Here is a 21,323-nt window from a genome sequence, read left to right as displayed (position 1 = left end):
ATCCTCCATTTATATTCCTTTCTTTGACCGAGCTAGTAAATAAAAGCTGTGATAGGTTACTGGATAAGTCTTCAAGCCTCTCTACCTATCTGTCTTTTTCCCTTTTCCTTCCTTCTCGCTGTCTCTCAAGTGTGAAACAAAGTGTTGTCACCCTGCCCCAATTACATTACTAACACTGGGGAGAGCGTTGTGTGTGTCTGAGCATTATTTCTATGCTTTTAACCAAGGCCAACCCTCAGATCTGTCTTTTTCAGCTGAAAGTTCACCGTGACTTTTTCAACTGTCTCTCTGTCTGTCTGAGTCCACCTATAAGAATAGAAATACATCTAATCTGTCTGTCCTCCCCTGCTCTTCTCTTAATCTAAAACTAATGTTGACACATTCTAAAAAAGTGCACTTTAAACCTCTTTATAGAAAAGAAAACTCCTTTGCTCTGTCCGCAGCTCGCTGTCTGTTCATCAAAGATTTCCCAGCGTCCCTCTGTCCTCTGGTCACACCTGCATGCCTGGTTTGCTCAGGTCCCCATTGCCATGGTTACCCCCTCCTCCTCCTCCTCCACATCCTGCCCCTCGGGTGACTGTCTCCTCCTCATCGTCGCTGTCGAACTCTTCGCTCTTCCTCTTGCTGTAGCGCTCGTACAGAACCATGAGCACGCCCATCACCCACGCCGACACCGTCCCGGCGCTGAAGATGACGAAGCCGATGGCGATGAAGAACAGGTAGTCCCAGTAACCCAGTCCCTGGTGGCATTCCGATCGCAGCTGCATGCCCACCTCTGCCAGGCGCTGACCCAGCATGTCCGGCGGCCCCTGGCACACCGTCTGCCCCTCATCTAGACAGAAGTAAGAGGAGAGGATGGGTGAGGATGAGGGCAGAGATTGTAAGATTTTTGCTTTACAAGAAATTAATATTATTATTCAGCAAGGAAGGATTTTAATATTCACTTTATATTCACCAAACAATCCTGAAAAAAGTATCAGAGTTTCCAAAAAAGGGTAACCATTTATGTATAATGCATTATAAAGGGTTATTAAAGGGTATAATGCATTATAATTATTCATGTTGTAATAAATCATATCTTCTTGTAAATAATTATAACCACATTTAAAACACATACTGCAAAAATTAATTGACAAGTGTTATAATGTATTGACTGTGGTTACAATTATTCATAAGATTGTACAATGCATTATAAGGTGCATTACAGGGCATAATTAATGCATAATACATAAAGGCTTAGTAAAGTGTTACCAAAGGAAACATTTATTAATAATGATGCTGAAAATGTTCAAATATAGTAAAACATGTTCTTGGAAAAATAATATAAAAATGTTATATTAAAAATTGTTATTTAAACTGTAAAATTATAATAAAATTTCACAATATATATATTTATATTAAAAGTATTTTGGCCTTATTAATATGAGTGCATTATGCAGGCATATGGGAATGACTAAACGTGATGATTTTGATGTATTTATATACAAAGAAATATCTAATATACTGCTACACTATGTTTCATATAAATGCACCAATGTATATAAAAATATATAAATACACACACACACACATAAACATAACATTTTTAAAACATATTTAGATTCAAGTACAAAAGTACAATTTTATACATTATATTATATTATATTTTATTATTAGTTGTTTTCTTATAAAACCGACAGTTATCTGAAACATTATGATTCTGAAAGGAAACCTTAAGAATCAGTTTTGAATTAAGTTACAGATTAATACAGACATTCTTATGATTAATAATATGAGTGTTAATGTGTATGTAAATTTTAGCAAACATACTAAAACCTGAAAAACAACGTTTACTATTAAAAAAAGCTTAACTTAAGTTTTGTTTCTCATTTTTTATTCTGACACAATTTCATCCTCCCTGTCACTCACTCACACACACACACAGGGTCTTGAGCCCTCCAGCAGTGGCCCTGATGAGGAAACAGGTCAGTAACCATTATCCCCATCTTTAAGTCTGAGCCCAGCAGAGCATCAGCCTGTCAGCTCAACATATCAGCCTGACAGAATGATCCACAAACACACTCACACCGAGACTGAGGCCGGACACAGCTCAGCTTCTTTGATCCTCAGTTACAAACGGTGGGTACTCAAAAAAAAAGGTAGCTAAAGACTTCTCGTTTCTTCATTTGTCTTTTTGACATTACACTCAATATCTTTTGTCTTATTAACTAACGTCTGGCCGTTTGGCGATGTGAGTTGTTAAGAGAAATGATGCCACTTCACCTTTAATCAAAAAGCACTAATTCCTTCATTACAAAGACGAGAAGAGACTGTGAGAGAGCAGGGGCGGCAATAAGTCACCTCTGGGTTTGATTGTCCTGGAAAGAGTCCTGCATTCAGCAGAGATTTAATGAGCACCTTGACCAGCCAAATGTACTTCAAATCTCAGTGTTCAGTCATTACGAGATGACAGCACACTTCATTCATTTTTAATTAAAAATAAAGCCAAAACATTAACTGGCATACAGGCAAAGCAGGCAACAGTCAAGCATGATAAATATATTAAGTTTCTTTAAAATCGTGTCCAACTTAGTTCACATTTTTGAACTTTGGATGACCTTTAAACCAAGTGTTTCAAATGCTAGATGATTTAGTTGCAGTGGTTTGGATACCTGAGCCAAACAAATGCACGCCTAGTCAAAACACCTATAAAGAATATGTACAGTAATAACAAACTTTGTTTTCAAAATGTTTTGTGATTTACAGAAACTATAGGAATGTCCATAAATTAAAATAAATTTCAGAATTCCAAAAATGTAAAGAGCTGATTAACTCTTTTTAACCATTGAACTTTCATGGCATTTCCTCTTGATTTACTGGATCTTTTTGATTTTATTTTTCTCAGAATTTCTACCAGTAAAATATTTATTGAGTAGAAATCCTGTTATATTCTGCATGTTCTTTATACAAATGCCCATGGCATTTTATGATTTAACTAAATTTTCATGAATTTTCCCGTTCTAGAAATTAATTTTAAAATTATGCTACTTAATACATCCAGGTTTTCCAAGATCAAAGGTTGAGAACCACTGAATAAATCTGTATCATTTTATTTGTTATTTGCTGAAAATCTTCCGCTCAGCAATCTCAGATCTCATTCTAGTCCATTGAAATATGTTGATTGTTTACAAGAAATGTGAGAATCAATTATGTTTAATGTCATTGACGAAATCACAAAGGAACTAATGGAATTACTTTTTATGTACTGTATCTATTTTTAGTGTAAATTCTGAAAATATTTCCCAATAGGATCAGTTTTGCAATTACTTCCAAATTACAAAAACATTAGAATCCCTCAAACACTTGATTAGGCTCCTTTGCCTAGGAACATGCACATAAACAAAACCCAACATCTGACCCATGTTCAGTGGAGAAGCATGGAAAAGACCACCTGGTGCTAAAGACGGGGATTACAGGTTACTAATCTTCTCCCATACAGGCAAAAATAGCAGACAGATATTATGCAAGTCATTATTATGATTAGCGTGTCCCATACCCTATGAACTGGGCCAGGAACAACCACCTGCCCCAGCATAGACACTGTGACCTCTGGGCTTTATTTGCTGTCAAATTGGTCTCCCACTACAGTCATGAGCCATGAGGTTATATCAGGACAAACGAGGAAAATGTGGAGCTATTTGAGGCACTCTGTGCTTTTATATTAGCCACGTTTTCCAGATTAGATTAGATAGTAATCCGATTATTAAAAGACCAAGTCTGAACTTTCAATGCCCTTCAAGATCAAGGTGCGAAAGGATAATTCTGAATTAATTTACAGCTCAAATAGCACATCTTTCTACAGAAGAAGTAACAAAAATATGACCTGCTGTCAATCTCCTAAAATGTTCATGGTATGTTCATTTTTTATTTGATCATTTCATACAATAACATTTAAAAGTTTGGGGTCAGTAAACACCACAGAACGATAATGATAAAGCTAACTATAATGATAACTATATTTCTATCATGACAACTCTAGGAGGGTACGGCATGGTAATGTACATGACAATGTTAATGTGTTTGGTCTTGGCGGAATAGATCTGCTGTACCGAGAATTGCTACTGCTAACTTCTACAACATGCTGCTGTGAGCATGTAAGAAATACTGCTGCTGAACATATAACACATATGAAATAACCCCGTAGCATACACAAAGCTCCCCATAGCAGAGCTATACAGGTGGAGCTGGGGAAGTTTCTGAAGTGTGCTGCAACTGCTACAGCAAGCGCTAACCAAGTATTTGAATGTTGAGCAGCAGCTCATTGGCTACTCTTACAAGAGAGAACCAATCAGCTGCACCATGTGATGATGTCATTATGTCAGATTGAGTTAGACCAATCAGACAGCGCCATCTAGAGTTTCATGACAGAACTTTGGATTAGTGTCCCGTTTTAAAAGTTATTCCAACAGTATTGTTCCTCTGTGCCGTTATCGTTACAGTTGTGGTGTGCACTAAATTTATTCTTTTAAATTTAGAATGATTTTTAAAACTACCCTTATTTTTATCATTCTTGTTGTGAACGGGCCTTAAGACATTTTAATATTTGTGAAAGAAGTCTCATACTCAGCAAGGCTTAATTTTAATTTATTATCAAAAATACAATTAAAAACTGTACTATAGTGAAATATTATAACCATTTAAAATACCTGTTTATTATTTTAATATATTTTAAAATATAATTTATTCCTATGATGCACTGCTGAATTTTCAGCATCATTATACTCCAGCCTTCAGTGTCAAACGATCCTTCAGAAATCATTCTAATATGCTGATTTGGTGTTACTTTTTCTTTTGTTACTTTTGATCAATTTAAAGCACAATTAATTGCATATTATTGCTGTTGTTGCTATTAATTACAATGATACTTTTTTATATATTGTTTTATATGGTAATTGAAACCAGAACATTCCTTTAGACCACAAATCTGAGATATATTTGACAGCGCATTATAAATGGCAATACATTTTCCAATTATCTCTATAACATAACTTTGTTCCTATAAGCACATGGCCGAATTAGGAGCTTGTAAATCTCTGCTCTGTCACGCACATCCATGCGTTGATTTAAGCATTTGTAAGACTATTAGAGTTCATACTGACACAACATTAGACTGCATGAGCGTACACACAAGCTATATTTGGCTGTGTTTTAGGCACATGCACTAGGGCTGATATGGTTTGGTCTGACAGGAAGCACTGTGGTGACAGAAATTAATGTGTTTCTTAGTGTCGTCATTGAAGCTCTGCATGGATCACAGATTAACACAGAAAGCATTTGCAAGATGCAAACAGGATGTGACATTGAACGAACCTCAGCGCCCTCAAATGTTTCTTTCGCACACACACACACACACTCGTCTCTCAAAGCCTTGCCCAATGTATGACTTTACATTACTTCCAAGACAAGAGGGGTTTCTGTGTGTGAGGACACATCACTCGCTCTCATTATCTAAAGTCCCATAACCATAACTCTGTCATTTATGTGTAATCAGTGCTCCTCCCTCTATGATTAGCCTTTCTTTCTCCTTCTTTTTCCCTCTCTCCATCCATCCTTCTCTTCTTGAGGGCATATTAGTTCAAACCACGGTCTCTTGCGTCATCATCTGTGACACACACATGCTGAAAGAGGGTGATTGCTCATTAGATTGCTCAGAACGTGTCATTACAGAGATAATCTCACTGTCACCATTTCCCCTCACCCCAGAGGTACAGCAGTTTTTTGTTGCTGTTTTTGATGGGACATTATTAGAGCTGTAAAAATCAAAGCCCTGTACTATGTGTGTGTAAAACAGAGACTATGTAACACACATACAGACAATATATACAGTGGTGGCCAAAATTATTAGAACACAGTTGTCACCAGCTAAAATCTGGTTTTAAGTCAGTTCTTTCTATCTTTTGCTGTAGCGTGTCAGTAGGAAATATTAATTTACATTTTCAAACATTCATTTGGCCATTAATTGCAATAATCCAGTGAGATTTATTTTTTTTTTGCACAGGGAGTCTGACAACAGCCAGTGCTCCACACAGAGATCTGATCTGATCTGATCACCATCCAGTCTGTCTGGAATGACATGAAGAAACAGAACGAACTGAGATAGACTAAATCCAGAAGAACTGTGGCAACGTCTCCGAGATGCTTCAGGAGACCTACCTGCAAAGCTACAGTACTGTTAAAGGTTTTAGGCACTTTTGTAAAAATGCTGTAAAATGAGGATCAAAAATAATGTCATAAATAGATTTTCTTTATCAATTAACTTCTATTAACTAAATTAAATCAACATTTGGTGCGACCATCCTTTGCGTTTAAAGCAGCTCTTGCCCTAGGTGCACTTGAGCAAAGTTTTTCAGGTAGTTTTTGCAGGAAGAAAATACTAGTGTTCTAATAATTTTGGCCACCACTGTTTATATAATTGTGTTTAGAATACATTGTCATTACAAGTTCCTTTTCCCAAAACTTTTGCCCATATATATATATATATATATATATATATACACACACAGTCATGGCTAAAAATGGCCAAAGAAGGCTGTGAAAATTAATCTGCATTGTTAATCCTTTTGATTTTTTAAATAAAAGATCAAAAGAATTAAAAAAACCTTTCATTGGATAATAAGAATTTAAAATGGGGGAAATATCATTATGAAATAAATGTTTTTCTCTAATACACATTGGCCACAATTAACGGCAGCCTTTTATTCAATCATTTTCAATGACAAAAACCTCCATTTGTCAGTTTAGCAGCTCTACATTTTCTCCTATAATGCCTGATGAGGTTAGAGAACACCTGACAAGAGATCAGAGACCATTCCTTCATCCAGAATCTCTCCAGATCCTTCAGATTCCCAGCTCCATGACGGTGCTTCTTCTCTTCAGTTCACCTCACTCATTTTCTACAGAGTTCAGGTCAGAGGACTGGAATGGCCAGAAGAAGCTTCGTTTTGTGCTCAGTGACCCATTTTTGTGTTGTTTTTGAGGTTTGTGTTTGGATTATTGTACAGCTGGAAGATCCAAACATGGCCCATTATAAGATTTCTAACAGAGTCAGTCAATTATTGATTTTTTATCTGTTGGTATTTGATAGAATCCATGATGTCATGTGTCTAAACAAGATGTCCAGGACCTCCAGCAGAAATATAGACACACAACATCAAAAATACAGCAGTATATTTCATTGTAAACATGGGGTACTTTTTATTCCTGTGTTCACCAAACCCGTCTTGAGTGTTTGCTGCTAAAAAGCTAAATTTTAGTTTCATCTGATCATAGAAGCCAGTCCCATTTGAAGTTCCAGTCGTGTCTGATAACTGTATATGCTGGAGTTTGCTTTTGGATGAGTTAGGAGAATTTTTCTTGAAATTTTTCTTGCTGTTTGACAATTTTATTCAAAGGTTTTCTGACCCCGAGACTCAACTATTTTCTGCAATTCTCCAGCTGTGGTCCTTGGAGAGTCTTTAGCCACTCAAACGCTCCTCCTCACCGTGCATTAGGACGATATAGACAGATGTCCTCTTCCAGGCAGATTTGTAACATTTTCTGTTGCTTGGAAATTCTTAATTATTGCCCTGATGGTGGAAATGGGAATTTTTTCATAAAGCCACTTCACTAATTTGTGAAGCTCAATTATCTTTTGCTGCACATCAGAAATATATTCTTTGGCTTTTCTCATTGTGATGGATGATTAAGGGAATTTGGGCTTTGTTTTCCCTCCTATTTATATTTCTGTGAAACAGGAAGCCCATGGCTGGATAATTTCATGTTCATAATCACCCTGGAGTGCTTAAAATTGTGAATGGGAATATATTTCAGAGATATTTTACTCATAACAATTTCTAGGGGTACCAATAATTGCGTCCAATGTGTATTTGAGAAAAACATTTATTTCATAATGATATTTCCCACCAATTTAAATTCTTATTATCCAATGAATAATTTTCACAGCCTTCTTTGATCATATTTACCAAGGGTGCAGATATTTTTGGCCATGACTGTATATGAAAAGTTAATTTGCGAAAACAGACAACACCAGTTTTAACCATTTCAATATATATATATATATATATATATATATATTAGGGCCGGGACTTTAACGCGTTAATTTAGATTAATTATTTACACAAAAATAACTTTGCACCGCGGAACGTTTCTCACTGGATGAGTTTCGGTGGACCGATTATACTGGAGCACCAACTAGCGTTCAGACAAAAACAAACCACAGTGAACATGGACAAAGAAGCTGATGAGACCGCTTTGGTTGGCCCTGTGGATGGGAAATTTAAAAATCCATATGAAAAAACTTACTTCTCACTGTTCTCAGGTCAAATATATATATGCGATTAAAATGCGATTAATTTCGATTAATTAATTACAAAGCCTCTAATTAATTAGATTTTTTTTTTTTATCGAGTCCCGGCCCTAATATATATATATAAGCAGTGGTTTGATTATTGTGGCAGTGGCAATGGTTTGGTTATAATAATCATAAAAAAAGTTTCTTGATCAGCAAATAAGCATATTAAAATGATTTATGAAGAATGATCTGACAATTTTTTCATAACTAGAACTAGGATAAGTGATCATATCACTCCTATCTTGGAGTTTTTGCATTGACTTCCTGTTAAAATTTTTATGCTAAGGCTGTGCATGGTTTGGCACCCCAGTATTTGTCAGAGCTTTTAACTCCATACACCCAGAGGCATGACCTTCGTTCTTCTGATACGGGTTTGTTAACTGTTCCATTAACCAGTTTAAGCTCAATGGACTTTTTCCTTCTCTAGCTCCAAAACTGTGGAACTCCCTACCTATTGAAATAAGGCAAGCAAAATCTCTTAATATTTTTATTTTACTTGAATTTTTATATTCATTTTATATAATTTTTTTAAGTGTTTTGAATGCATGTTTTCTTTCCATTTTGCTTATTTTGTATTTTTAAATGGTGTATTTTGATGTTTTATTTGCTCATGTAAAGCGCTTTGAGAAGTAACATTTAAAGGCACTATAGAAAATAAAGTCAAGTCAAGTCACCTTTATTTATATAGCGCTTTTAACCATATAGATTGTGTCAAAGCACTTAACAGTATCAATTTGGAGGATAGAGTGTCATTAATGTAAAAATAAGATGTTATTGTCTAGATCAGTTTAGTTTAAATAGTATCTGCGTAATCAAATTGACGATAATCGCTAGAAATGAAGTGTCCCCAACTGAGCAAGCCAGAGGCGACAGCGGCAAGGAACCAAAACTCCCTCTGTGACAGAATGGAGAAAAAAACCTTGGGAGAAACCAGGCTCAGGTGGGGGGCCAGTTCTCCTCTGGCCAGGAGATAATTGTTTATTTATTGTTTTAATTAAAACTTTAAATGTATAAATGTATTTATTTCTATTTTATATTGTTGCAATTTCTAACAATAATAGTATTATGTAGTAATAATAAAGATTATTACTTTATACTGGTGTAACGATGGTGGAAATTTAGCTTTGCCTCACAGGAATAAACTACATTTTAATATATATTAAGAAAGAAAATTATTCTTTTAAATTGTAATAATATTTTTACATTATTATAGTTAAATCCAGTCAATGCAGCCTTGGTGAGCATAAGAGACTTACAGAACCCAAAATTTGTGTATATACACCAACATTATAACCTGGGAACCAATTAAGAGGTGTAATTGTATTATTCTTGAAACCAATACGACCACAGCAAAAACTAAATTTAATACACTGCTTTACTTAAGGTAAAATATTAATGCATATTAATAATTATAAATAATATATTAAAACAGGGGTGCCAAACTCAGTTCCTGGAGGGCCACAGTCCTTTAGAGTTTATGCTGCGTTCCACTCTATAATTGTTCTTTGCACGATGGATATTTCTAAGGGCATTTTAAAGATGATCAAACATGAACAAGGGGCATCAGCAGCAAGCAGGGTTAACCTAGAAGCCAGTTCTTTAATGTCCCACCAGGTTCTTGGAGCAAAAACGAACAGGGTAGCAAAACGTGCTGGCTCTACTGAGTAAGAGCCTGTGTGCAACCCGGGCAGAGGGGGAACTATTTTAGTGGAACACCCTGCATGGGTCTAATAGCAGCCAGATAAACCTGAACAGAGAGTGACATCCTGCCTACTCATACAGCTTCAGTCAGCTGTAGTAATTATGGTCTCAGAAAGGGGTCACTCCCAGCAATGCCACGGGGGACAGCCCTGTCAGATATGTCTCCTTCAAATGACCTGGGCACCGCTAGGGTAAATAGAGCTGCAAATTGAAGTGTGAACATCTTATGATGGGACTGTCTGTCTTCATATAGCTGCATACTCAAATGAACACGCAGGCTCAAACATAGCTTTCTGATGCTATTAGTTTCTGAAGTTATTAATCATAATAGTTTTTTTCCACAAAAAGGTCACAAATTTGTCACAATAAATATCAACAGCACTAATCATAAACAATGTCATTTTTTCTGACCAGTCTTTAGAAAGCAGAATGAAATGGCAATAATTAAACATATTTATTAAAATTTTAAGTTAGCACATCAACTTTTATAAACCTAAAATATATTTAGAAAAATCCATGTTTTTTTCCCCTATTGCTTTGTTTCCATTTAGTCTCATTGCTGTTTAGATCTGTTTAGTGATGCTTGACAGAAATTAGACAGTTCACCTTTAATTAGTTTTCTTTCCTTTATTTTCTATTCACCTGAAAACCAGTGAAGGACAAGTTCCTTTTTTCAAATAGAGAACAGCTTTTAGCTTACGTCAAAGCTGTCGAACGTGATTTACTTGTTATTGCTAATTAGCTTTTATTATGGTATTTGCAACAAGGGACAAAGAAAAAGAGCATTTGACTGGACAAAATATAAAGTGCAAGATGAGCCACTTTTTTTTTTGTCTGTTTTGTCAACTTTTAGGAGTGCACTATCACATTGATGACCCACAGAGTGCCTGGGACTTGGTGATGGAAAACATATGAGATGGGAGGAAAAAAATATAATTAATTGTCTCTGTGTTCTCTCACAAAAGTTTTACATTCCCCCAAGAATTTTTGCATTTGCTTGCAAAACCTTTCAGGAAAGATTCAAAACTTTGAAAGTTTTTTGAAGGAATTAAAAACTTTTGTGAGCAAGCACAAAATTTCTTAGAGGAACACAAAACTAGTCCAAGTCCTTAACCAACTGAGTTTGAGACGTTCATTAATGTCTAATCTTAATTGTATGTTGTTATTTATTTATATTTTATGTAACAAGACGTGGATTCAACCATACTCAGAAAAAGTCCAAAATGTCAGAGTCCGTGTTCAAGTACAAGTCCATCAAGTGCATCTGACTTCATTTATAATTGCAGTATAAAAAATTCCAAGTCAAAGTACCACAACCCTACACTTGGTGTAATGTAAACCTTTTGCGAATAATGAAAAAGTTTTCTGGGGGAAGGCAAATGCAAAACTTCTTGGAGGGATGCAAAACTTTTGCAAGCGAATGCAAAGTTTCTTGGTGGGAACACAAGACTTGTGAGCAAATGCAAAGTTCAGGGAAACAAAACTTTTGCGAATGAAAGCAAAGTTTCTTGTGGGAATGCCAACTATTGTGAGTAAATGCAAAGTTTGGGGAAACATACACAATATTCTTAGAGGAACACAAAACATCTGCAAGTTTTTCTGGGAATGCATACTTTTTCAAGAGAAAGCTAAATCATTTTGAATATAATTTTTCCTCCTGTCCCATTTTTTTCCATCACTATGTCCCTTTAAAGCCCTGTAAAGACCTTATAGATGAAACAGACATGAACTAAAAGCTACATAGTTCCCACTTCCCTGCTAAAAAAAAACCCCCCAACTAAAACCAGCCTAAGATGGTTGGCTGGTTTTAGCTGGTTGTCCGGTTTTAGCTGGTCGTCCAGCTTGGTCATTGCAGATTTGCAGGCTGGTTTTAAAGGGGTTTTGACCACTTATTTTGCTGGTCAGGCTGGGAGTCCAGCTAAAACCAGCTATACTTTCATCATAAACCAGCTAAGACCAGCTAAGACCAGCTAACCAGCTTAGGCTGGTTTTAGCTATTTTTTTCTGCAGGGTTCGATTTAAAGTGCCCTTTAACTTAACTTTATACTTCACTAATTGGGCCGGTAGCATCTGAATAAATATAGTACTATCTAATTTTTTAAAACATGCACGAATTCAAAAAAATGTATCCTCAGGGTGCTGGAACCGTTAATTGGTACGGCCAAAAAGCGTACCCTCTGCCTAATTAGATCATTAGTACTTCATTATTAGTAGCAGAAGGATGGAGTGATGCTAATGTTCCAGTCAAAGCTGTCACATACCTTCACACACACACACACACACACACACACACTGTATCAGAGCAAGATCCGCTGTATCTGTCAGCTCCTTACAGGAAACGGTCCACAGATGGCGTGCTGTCTACAGGAAGCTTTCATCTTATCGTAATTTTCATTATTTTGATTATACACAAACACCTGCTACTATGGTAGAAGATATATAATGGAACATCTGCTGCCATTTGCAAAAGCCTGATTAAGTGTGTCAGACAAACGCTGCTGTTATCGTGTCTTGTTTTATCATCAGCAGTTCCTTCAAAGACTAATTATTTTAGGTCTCTGGAGCCGTGATGTTTTTTATTGTTATCGGACATAAAGTTCTGGAAAGGTACAGGCGGCAGGTCTTAAAAGAGACTGTGTAATTATTTCATTCCGGAGATATAAGAACAGCAGGTGACTACCAGACAGAGAGAAATGATATCAATAACCATCTGTTTTGACAGAGAACTGATGAGTCAAGTTCATTTCATCAGTGTTTTTCAACTTTTCATCAGGGGACTTAAACAATAAAACTTGGAAAGGTCTCTTATTTGTCTTATCGTACAATCGACAAATGACAAGTTCACTTAAAGGGATCATTCATCTAAAAATGAGAAATATGTCATCATTTACTCACTGCCATCTCATCCCAAACCTGTATGACTTTCTTTCCTCTATGGAACACAAAAGAAGTTATTTTTGGGTGAACTATGCCTTTAAAGACCAAACCAAATATGTCTCTATTCAGCAATAACTGAGGTGCCACAGTGGTGTTAATTGCTGTGAATTATTCAGTTAACTGTCGTGTTTTCAGTGACACTTTTGCTCAAGGTTAGTGTCGATAGCGCTGAGTGTGCAGTGTAGAGACTGTCCTGTCACCCTCAATTAAAGAACACCCTGCGGCTTTACCGTTAGTCTTGCTTCAGCCGCTACAATATTTATGCAGAGCTTTGGAAAGGCAGAGATGGGCACAGAATGCATGCAGGTTATTTTCAGTCTCAGTTAAGCTGCATTTGCTGATTGCAGTCTGAAAGAACCTGGAAAACAGCTAATGATTAGGTAAAAGGTTCAGGGAGTGTTAGTTAAGTGTCCAATTAGTTTCAGGATGAGGACAGGTGGTGCTATTTTGTAACTTAATTACATATTTCCATTGCCTTTGTAGGATTGTCAATGATAAATAAGAGGGTGCATTATAAAGAAACCGCAAAATCGTTTAGACATCTATTATATTTGAAATATATATATATTATTAGAAATGTGCTTTTCCTATTCATGGAGAAACTATCATACCATTTTCAAGAAATGTTTCATTTGAATGATTCTAAAACATGTCATATGGTATAAAAAAGTAGTAATATTTTCCTTACCTTGAATAGTGTACACCTTGAAAGTGTAGCCTATCATTCATAAACATAATTAAATCAGAAATATAATTCAACTAGTGGGTTTGCACCACATGACATTTTAAAACCTGATCTAAACTTGCTGTATCAAAGAAAGGTCAAATTATTTTTTAGAAATTTATTTATAGATTATTATTATTTTTATTTTTTATTATTAGAGGGGTCGTCTATATGCCAAGTTGCCTAATTTGGATTTAATAATTCTTTAATATTTTTTTTTCTTCATTATGATATTATATGATAATGTAATATTTATTTGATACAGAAAAATAAAGCTAATCATAGAAGAGAGCATAAACTGCATTTTTAAGGTGTTTTGTCATTTTTTTAATGAATGTTTATTGGTTTTTAGTTTTGCATAGATTGGAAAATAAATATTGGTGGATGAATCAGCAGCAGTGTTTTCAGATACAGTATATGCTGCTCTACACGACTGCATTTTCTAACAGGGATGTTCCTCCGAGATCTCAGAGAGACTGAAAAACACACACAGTTCAGTGCTTATTAAAATGTGCTTCAGGAAAAATGACATCATCCAAAACATGATTCATGAATATCTCAGTGCTTCCGTGGCTTTCATGACTAAATCCTTGTACCGAGAAAATCCACAGCTTTTCCTGAGAATGGCCTGCCCACCAATTACCAGTGCAGTTCAGCTTAGGCCTGAATGAATTTCTGTGCTACTTCCAGTCTGGTTTATCACTAGTTTGTTGTTGGTTTTTTGAATGTTGTTCACTGTAAAAAAAAAAAAAAAAAAATGCACAAACACAGTCTTTCTAGTTAAAAAGCCTGGTAGGGACACCAGCATGTTCGGGACCAGTATCAAACACACAGCATGTGCTCATCTGTTCAAAAAAACCTTATGGCTGTCAAATATCAGATGCCTGTCCACTGGGTCCTTTCCTGCCAAACACTTTGTAGCCCTGTGAAATAATTAGTTTGTTTTGTTTATTAATTTTTAATTTTCTTATTTTATTTATTTAAATGTTTGTATTGTGTGGCATATGCTTATGTTAACATTCATTTATCTTATTTTATTTGTATTACTTGCCTTATGTATGACCAATCGACCGTCGGGAGAGAGGTGAGGGGGAAGAGTTAAGGGAGAAGAGAGAGAAGAGGAGGGGAGTGATAGAACAGGACAATATTGGATCGAATTTTGTGTTTTAATTCTAAAGTAGTGGTTTTCTGACTGAAAGCCGAGTGACTGCTGTAAACTGTGCCGGTAGGGAAGTGGACTTTGATCCAAAGTTCCTAGCACTTTCCCTATTCGACGAGTTTGAGATATTCAGAGAGAGATATTTTAACGCTTGACAGTACTGCACTCACTTGCTTGTTTGTGGCTCATGACCTGTGCTCGAATAGTTTAATACCTTGAGTTTATCTCTTTCGTAACACTATACTGATGAAATGTCATGGGCACACGTTTTTGAAACAATTCACCTAAAGTTCTTTTCATGCATTTAGAAGACCTTTAAAAACAAAATAAACTATTAAAAAACTAATATAATAAAACTAAATAGTATGCTCTACATTAAAAATTTATAGAAAAAAAATAAGAAAATTACACACATTAACCTAATATGACCAATTTCTCATTTATGTTCCATAAATGGCAATATTTTCTAAACAGGCCTAGTGAAGCTCTCTAGCAAAAGTGCATGTATTAATCTAACATGTATGAGTTCAAATGCATTCAGAAGAGCGGCCTGCTATTTTTAAAGCCCACTAATTATGTAATTGCATATGTTAATCTTTAAGAGGATAAAGTGCTGGGAGCTGGGAGACTTTTTCCCACTCTCATTCTGAATCTCAATGAGGACGGACTTTCTGATAAGCGTGCGGGGGGGGGATTATTGTACAGGAATTAGCACAGGCAGCAGCGCTTTATAAAGTGTGTTTTTAGAAAGTCTCTGCTGTTTTTTGTGGTGTAAATCACAGTTGTGTATGGATGTGTGATGATGTACTGAGCTGTATTTCCTTTATCCTGCAATGACCTTGTAGTACAGTGTGAATGTGTACATCTGTACTGAGCTCTGATTTTGTGCTGAGCGGTGTAGTCTCGTATAGAAGCACACTGGAGTAACATGAAAACTTTACAGTAAGAAATAAAGTCCCACTGCAAGATAGAAATTCAAATTACATGAAACAAAGTAACAATTACAAGATACACAGTCACTTTGTAAGATACACTACCATTCAAACACTTAGAGGTTAGTAAAATTTCTTTCTTTTATTTTTAGTCACATTCTGATCACTTATAAATTCACATATAAAGTCGTAATTCCATAATATTGTGTTATATACACAGGATGCAAAATGAACACTTGCCAAGTACCAAATGTGAGTAAGAACTGTTGCTATTGAGTAATATATATATATATATTGCAACAACACATTGTAAATTGCAATATAAGACTGATAGCTATTGATAATAGCACAAGCAAAATGAATCAGATGTTTATGCTGTGGTACTTTTGCTTTTTTATTTGAGTAAAATGACTTTACAGTTTGGAAAGTAGAATTCAGACTCCACTATAACCGTGGCATAAATTTCTCCTGAATGTCAACTACAGGTACTACTAAATAAAGGCCCTTGAGAACATGTATATTATTCGTTCCTACCAAAGACATCAGCTGAGGTAGATTACAGCATCTGTCCGGTGACCTTCCTCTGAGTCTGCGGAGTATGAGCTGCCACGGCGCATTCTGCCTGAGGTCATTACCAAACACATTACACACTGCGTCGTGTCTAAAAAACACACCTGCATCATAAAAATGAGTCAATAACAGCACTGAAACATTGAAATGCATCAAGAATCATGAGGAATCCGATCTTGACTCACTGAATTTGAAATTTCCATGTGTTTTTTTTGCTGTCATTCGTCAAAACACCATTGACTAGCAGAGGAAATGACAGAAGGTATCTGCAAATATCTGTTTGACATCTAAGCTTTGTAAAAGCCATAATGTTGCACTTCTGCATATCTGGCTTCTTATCTGCTTTTCTGTCTATTCCCTCTAACTCGTTTTTTCTCCTTGTGCTTTGATCCCGTTCTTCATGAATATTTAACTCTCATCCTGAGCCCGCCCACTTCTTTGGCTCCATGCCTATGAGCCTGGCTGGACAAGAGACCCTTCAGCCAACCAGTGGGACGGAGAGAAAGCAATACCGTACTGCAGAAAACAACACAAGCATTCAGTGACATAAACTGCTGCTCTCTTTCCGTTTCAAACAGCATTGCTGGAAGGCATCGCTCTCACTGCTGCAGATATGAATCTAATACTCTCTCCAGATCAGCCCCCTCAAAAAACTCACACGTACACAACCGTACACACATATACTTCAGATATCAGAGGACACGTGAGGTTGAGGGCATTCAGTCACTTTCCCAGTACGGATGAGGTCACGAGACTAATCTATTGTCCGTCTGAGTCAATCGATATGCGGTGTAATGCATAACAGTTATGAGATTAGTATAATACAGATCTTCTGACTATATGCTGCAGTTCAGAATAAAATGTCTTTATTACTCAACACAGTATCTGAGTAAATACTATAGCAATACAGTTACAAGCATGTTTTGTATATTTTTTATGTTGTTATTAAACAGTGTTCATCGGTTCACTTTCTTTTCAGGCAATCAGTCATCAAATCTTGTGATTCACTCACAGGTAAATTCACGTTTTGGGACATTTCAAGTTCATTTTGTGTCAGAAGTGCTCCAAAGTAAGTCTAGTTCCACCAGATATACTACGTTGAAGATTTTTAAAAATAAATTAAAACTTTTATTTTGCAAGGATGGATTAAATTGATCAAAATTCACAGTAAAAACTTATACTGATTACAAAAATATGTCTACTAATCAAATAAATGTTCTTCTTTTAAACTTTCTTTTCATCAAATAATTCCACAAAAAAGTCTTTCAACGCTGATAATAACGAGATGTTTTCTGATCACCAAATCAGCATATTAAAATGATTATGAAACATATCCAAATAGGAAACAGTATTTTAAATTGTAATAATATTTTAGAATATCACTATATATTTGTTCAAATAAATGCAGCCTTGGTAAGGATAAGAGACTTAAATCGTACAGACACAAACCTTTGTATACTGTCAACAAAAATTAAGAAAATTATCAAACCAAACAATAAATGAACCAATATGAAGTACAACTAAAATGAAATGAGACTTTTATTAAATATTTAGAGCAACAAACAGCTAAGTTTTAATGTTTCAAATTGTGTGTACATACTTCTTTAAAATGTCATCCTTTATGCCTTCGTAACTTTATTTCTGCTAAAATTGAGAGTCACATCTATTATTGCCAAAAGCATCCTTGTAACAGCGCCCCCTAGTGGACTGCCTTACCCATGAAGTTTACATGCGGTGCTGCCTTGGAATTTGGACAAAACAAGGTCGTTTACCGCCTTCTGTTTGGAATAGTCTTTCCATCTATTCCAAGTCTAACATGGTGCGTAGGTAGGCAGCTCACTAGAGTTTGGACCAGAGCTGATATGTCTCAGAGATTAGGTGATTTGAAAGACGTCAGATTGAAATAAAGTTCTCTGGGTGAGTGTCAATCAGGAAGAACGCTGTTCTGTCAGATGGTCCTCTTTCTCTCTCTCTCTCTCTCCCTCTCTCTCTGTTAGTCAACACTGTGAAAGTGCTGACAATGAGGAGACCCATCACCTCTCCAGCTGCTGATCCAGAAACAATAGAGCCACTGAGAAATATCATCATCTTGCATTCTGACACACTACATCACAATTATACACAATCAAATCACCTGGACTAGTTTATTATGAGGTACAGTAGATGATGAGCCAGCAGTTCACATCCTGATGAGACCCTGGGTTATAAGCTCTGCTCCTAATAAACTGAAGCAGTGAGAGGTATACAATGAGCTGCCACAATTCAACAGTCAGAAAATAAGGGTGTGTAAAGTATGAATACAGAGCAAAATTAAAAAATGTGAATCACAATGAGTGTCCAGAGGATGATTAGCGTTTTGATTGTGTGGTTGTCAGTAGTCCTGTGCAGCCACACTTTTAACTGTCAGCATAAAGTCTGTTCCACCTTGCAGTGCATTCTAGCCATGATTCACCCACTTAGACAGGAAGGGACACATGTCATAGCTCTAGGAAATCCGTTCTAGGAACTAGCCAGCAGCATGGCGGTTCCTAGAGAACCAATTTCCGTTTTACTGGTTGCAACATCAACTCTGAAGCGGCTGACAGCGACATCTTTTTAAGCGGCATTTACAAACATCATTAAAAACACCGGTGAATGGTGAATGCCGTGATCGGAGCTGTTTTTGTTGTGTATTGCGAGGTTTGTGATAACGGAGATGGGATGTAAATGCAAAATTTACGCGATTGAAAGAGCACGAAAATTTGACTAAATCCTCTATGAAAACTTGCAGTGTTATCGTCGAGGCTAAGAAAAGAACAAAACGTTGTAGACAACAGGGAAATACCGTTATCGCTGTTTTCCATGTTCGTGGAATAAATATTATTACACGACTTTTTAAAAATGTTTCGGTGTTTCGTATGTGTTTGGCCAATCAGTGTACGCTTACGTCACTGGTGGTTCCTATAGAACTGTTTTAGACCCTACTCTGAAGTAGGAGCTAATTTAGTTCCCTCCAAACAGAGTTCCTAAAACTAAATACATTCCTAGTTCCTGCGGTGCGAACACACCAAAAAACGTGAACTTCTGTCAATAGTTATAGGAACTATAAAAAGTTTCATTAGGAAAAAGTGCTCATTAGGAAAACATGCCTGAGGTGACAGGATATTACCTTGCTTTATGCACAATTTACGACAATTTTCTAAAAGTGCAAAAAGCGCATTTGGTTCTATCCCAAACAGATGAACTTGAATCTAGTATTTTTTTATTACATTGTTAATTGAACCTACTGCGGCAGTCCAGAAATTAAATGTCCGTTAAGTGACACAAAATACTTATTGATCTATTGCGTTTGAAAATAACGTGTAAGCTAATCTAAACCCAATCCTTTCTGATAGTGTTAACAAAAGCAAATGTGCGATAAAAACACATTTGCTGAAGCAACCATAACATTTTAGCTACTACAAGTCTTCAAGCTCTTTTATTGTGACTCGTGTTTCATGGGACTCTACGCATCAAACACTGGCCTCAAACACTACGCATCGCAAGTGCAATGCTGTACCAGGTGTGTGACCGAGCAAGTTTACTATGAAAGACAAACCAATCATATGGAGCTAATTATGTGATGCAAATGTCAAAAAGAATTAGTTTACAAATCATATGCTGTGGTAAAAGGTCATAACATAGTATTGTGCAAGGCAATGCACTAAAATAAGTCTTTATTCATCAACTGTAATCATAATTTGTGTGTGAAAAGGGGAAAAAAGTTTTTAGTGTTTTACATGCCACTAGTTTTCCTTTCAGGTGTAAAGTGCAGTGACATAGATACACTTTTGTAGTTTTGCAAAAAATGTAGGTAAAAACACTTTGTCTTTCATTTTATGGACACAAACAACTAAAATATTCCTATTAATATTATTAAATATTATTAAAATATTCTAAACAATCCAAGATCTGACTGATGTCACCAGTCCCAAACTGATTGGCCAGCTTTTGAGGAAACAAGGGCCTCTTAGACAATTATAGCTGCCTGGGACTTCATAAACATGACTTTGTTTCCTCAAAAGCCAGCCAATCAGTTTTGGACTGGTGACATCAGTCAAATCTTGGATTGTTTTGGCCACAAATTGAATACAAGCAGTCTGTTTAAGTGCCATCCGAGGGTGTTACTCTCCATCTGTTGAGTGCTAAATTCCTCTTAAAAAAGGGTCGATGCAATACATATGTCAAGGAGCCACTGTGACCTGCTGGGGGCATTTTTTCCCAAAAAGTGTTTTTTATTCAATTAAATGTGAATTCATTTTGTGCACAAATTAGAAGGAACTTTAGTGAATGTTTTTTTAATTCTGTGCACTAAATTAAGTGCTGACTTTACATTTGTGTTGACGAAATGCATCTGTCTTTTTTCTTTCTGCTAAAAAGACATTAAAGAAACGGCATTTTGTCATGAAATACTGTATTGTAACGTTGTAACGGTTCTCGCCTTAAAGGAAATGCAGGAAGCCAGGAGTAACTGAAAGGTTCTTTTAATAAAGACATGAACAAGGATAAACTTCATCAAACAAAGACTCTTCACTATCCAATTAAGGTAGCGTTAGGGTGACTGGACAAGGACTAGAGAGAAACAGAGGACTTATAAAGGAACCAATCAAACAAGGAAACAAGATAATTGATTACACACAGGTGATGAAAATGAACAATGATTAACTAATGACAGGAAACTAGAACAGGAACTACCAAATAAGGTCAAAACAGAACTGAAAGGAAACTAAACCGAAACTGACATGTTACAGTGGTAGTGTATCACAGTTTCCTCAAAAATACTAATCAGTTCAACATTGATATTAATAATAAAAGTTTTTTTGTGTAATGATGCTGAAAATTTAGTTTTGGTCTCACAGAAATAAATAAAATTTTATCATATATTTAAATAGA

The 21,323-nt window shown here is 36.0% G+C and overlaps 1 protein-coding gene across 1 annotated transcript in view; it reads right to left on the bottom strand.

Moving 5' to 3' along the window:
- Nucleotides 1-491: 491 nt before the first annotated feature.
- The window catches only part of LOC306879742 (leucine-rich repeat-containing protein 52-like), a gene marked incomplete at both ends in the record, with an annotated part of 31,220 nt that continues 10,388 nt past the window's right edge, over nt 492-21,323 (bottom strand). Inside the window, one exon of the mRNA XM_079432909.1 lies at nt 492-832. Within this exon, the coding sequence (XP_079289035.1) occupies nt 492-832 (341 nt within the window). The remainder of the gene's footprint in view (nt 833-21,323) is intronic.

Source organism: Barbus barbus (genome assembly GCF_936440315.1).
Source record: "Barbus barbus genome assembly, chromosome: 14".
Classification (NCBI taxonomy): Eukaryota; Metazoa; Chordata; class Actinopteri; order Cypriniformes; family Cyprinidae; genus Barbus; species Barbus barbus.
This window is presented reverse-complemented; position numbering and strand designations above follow the sequence as displayed.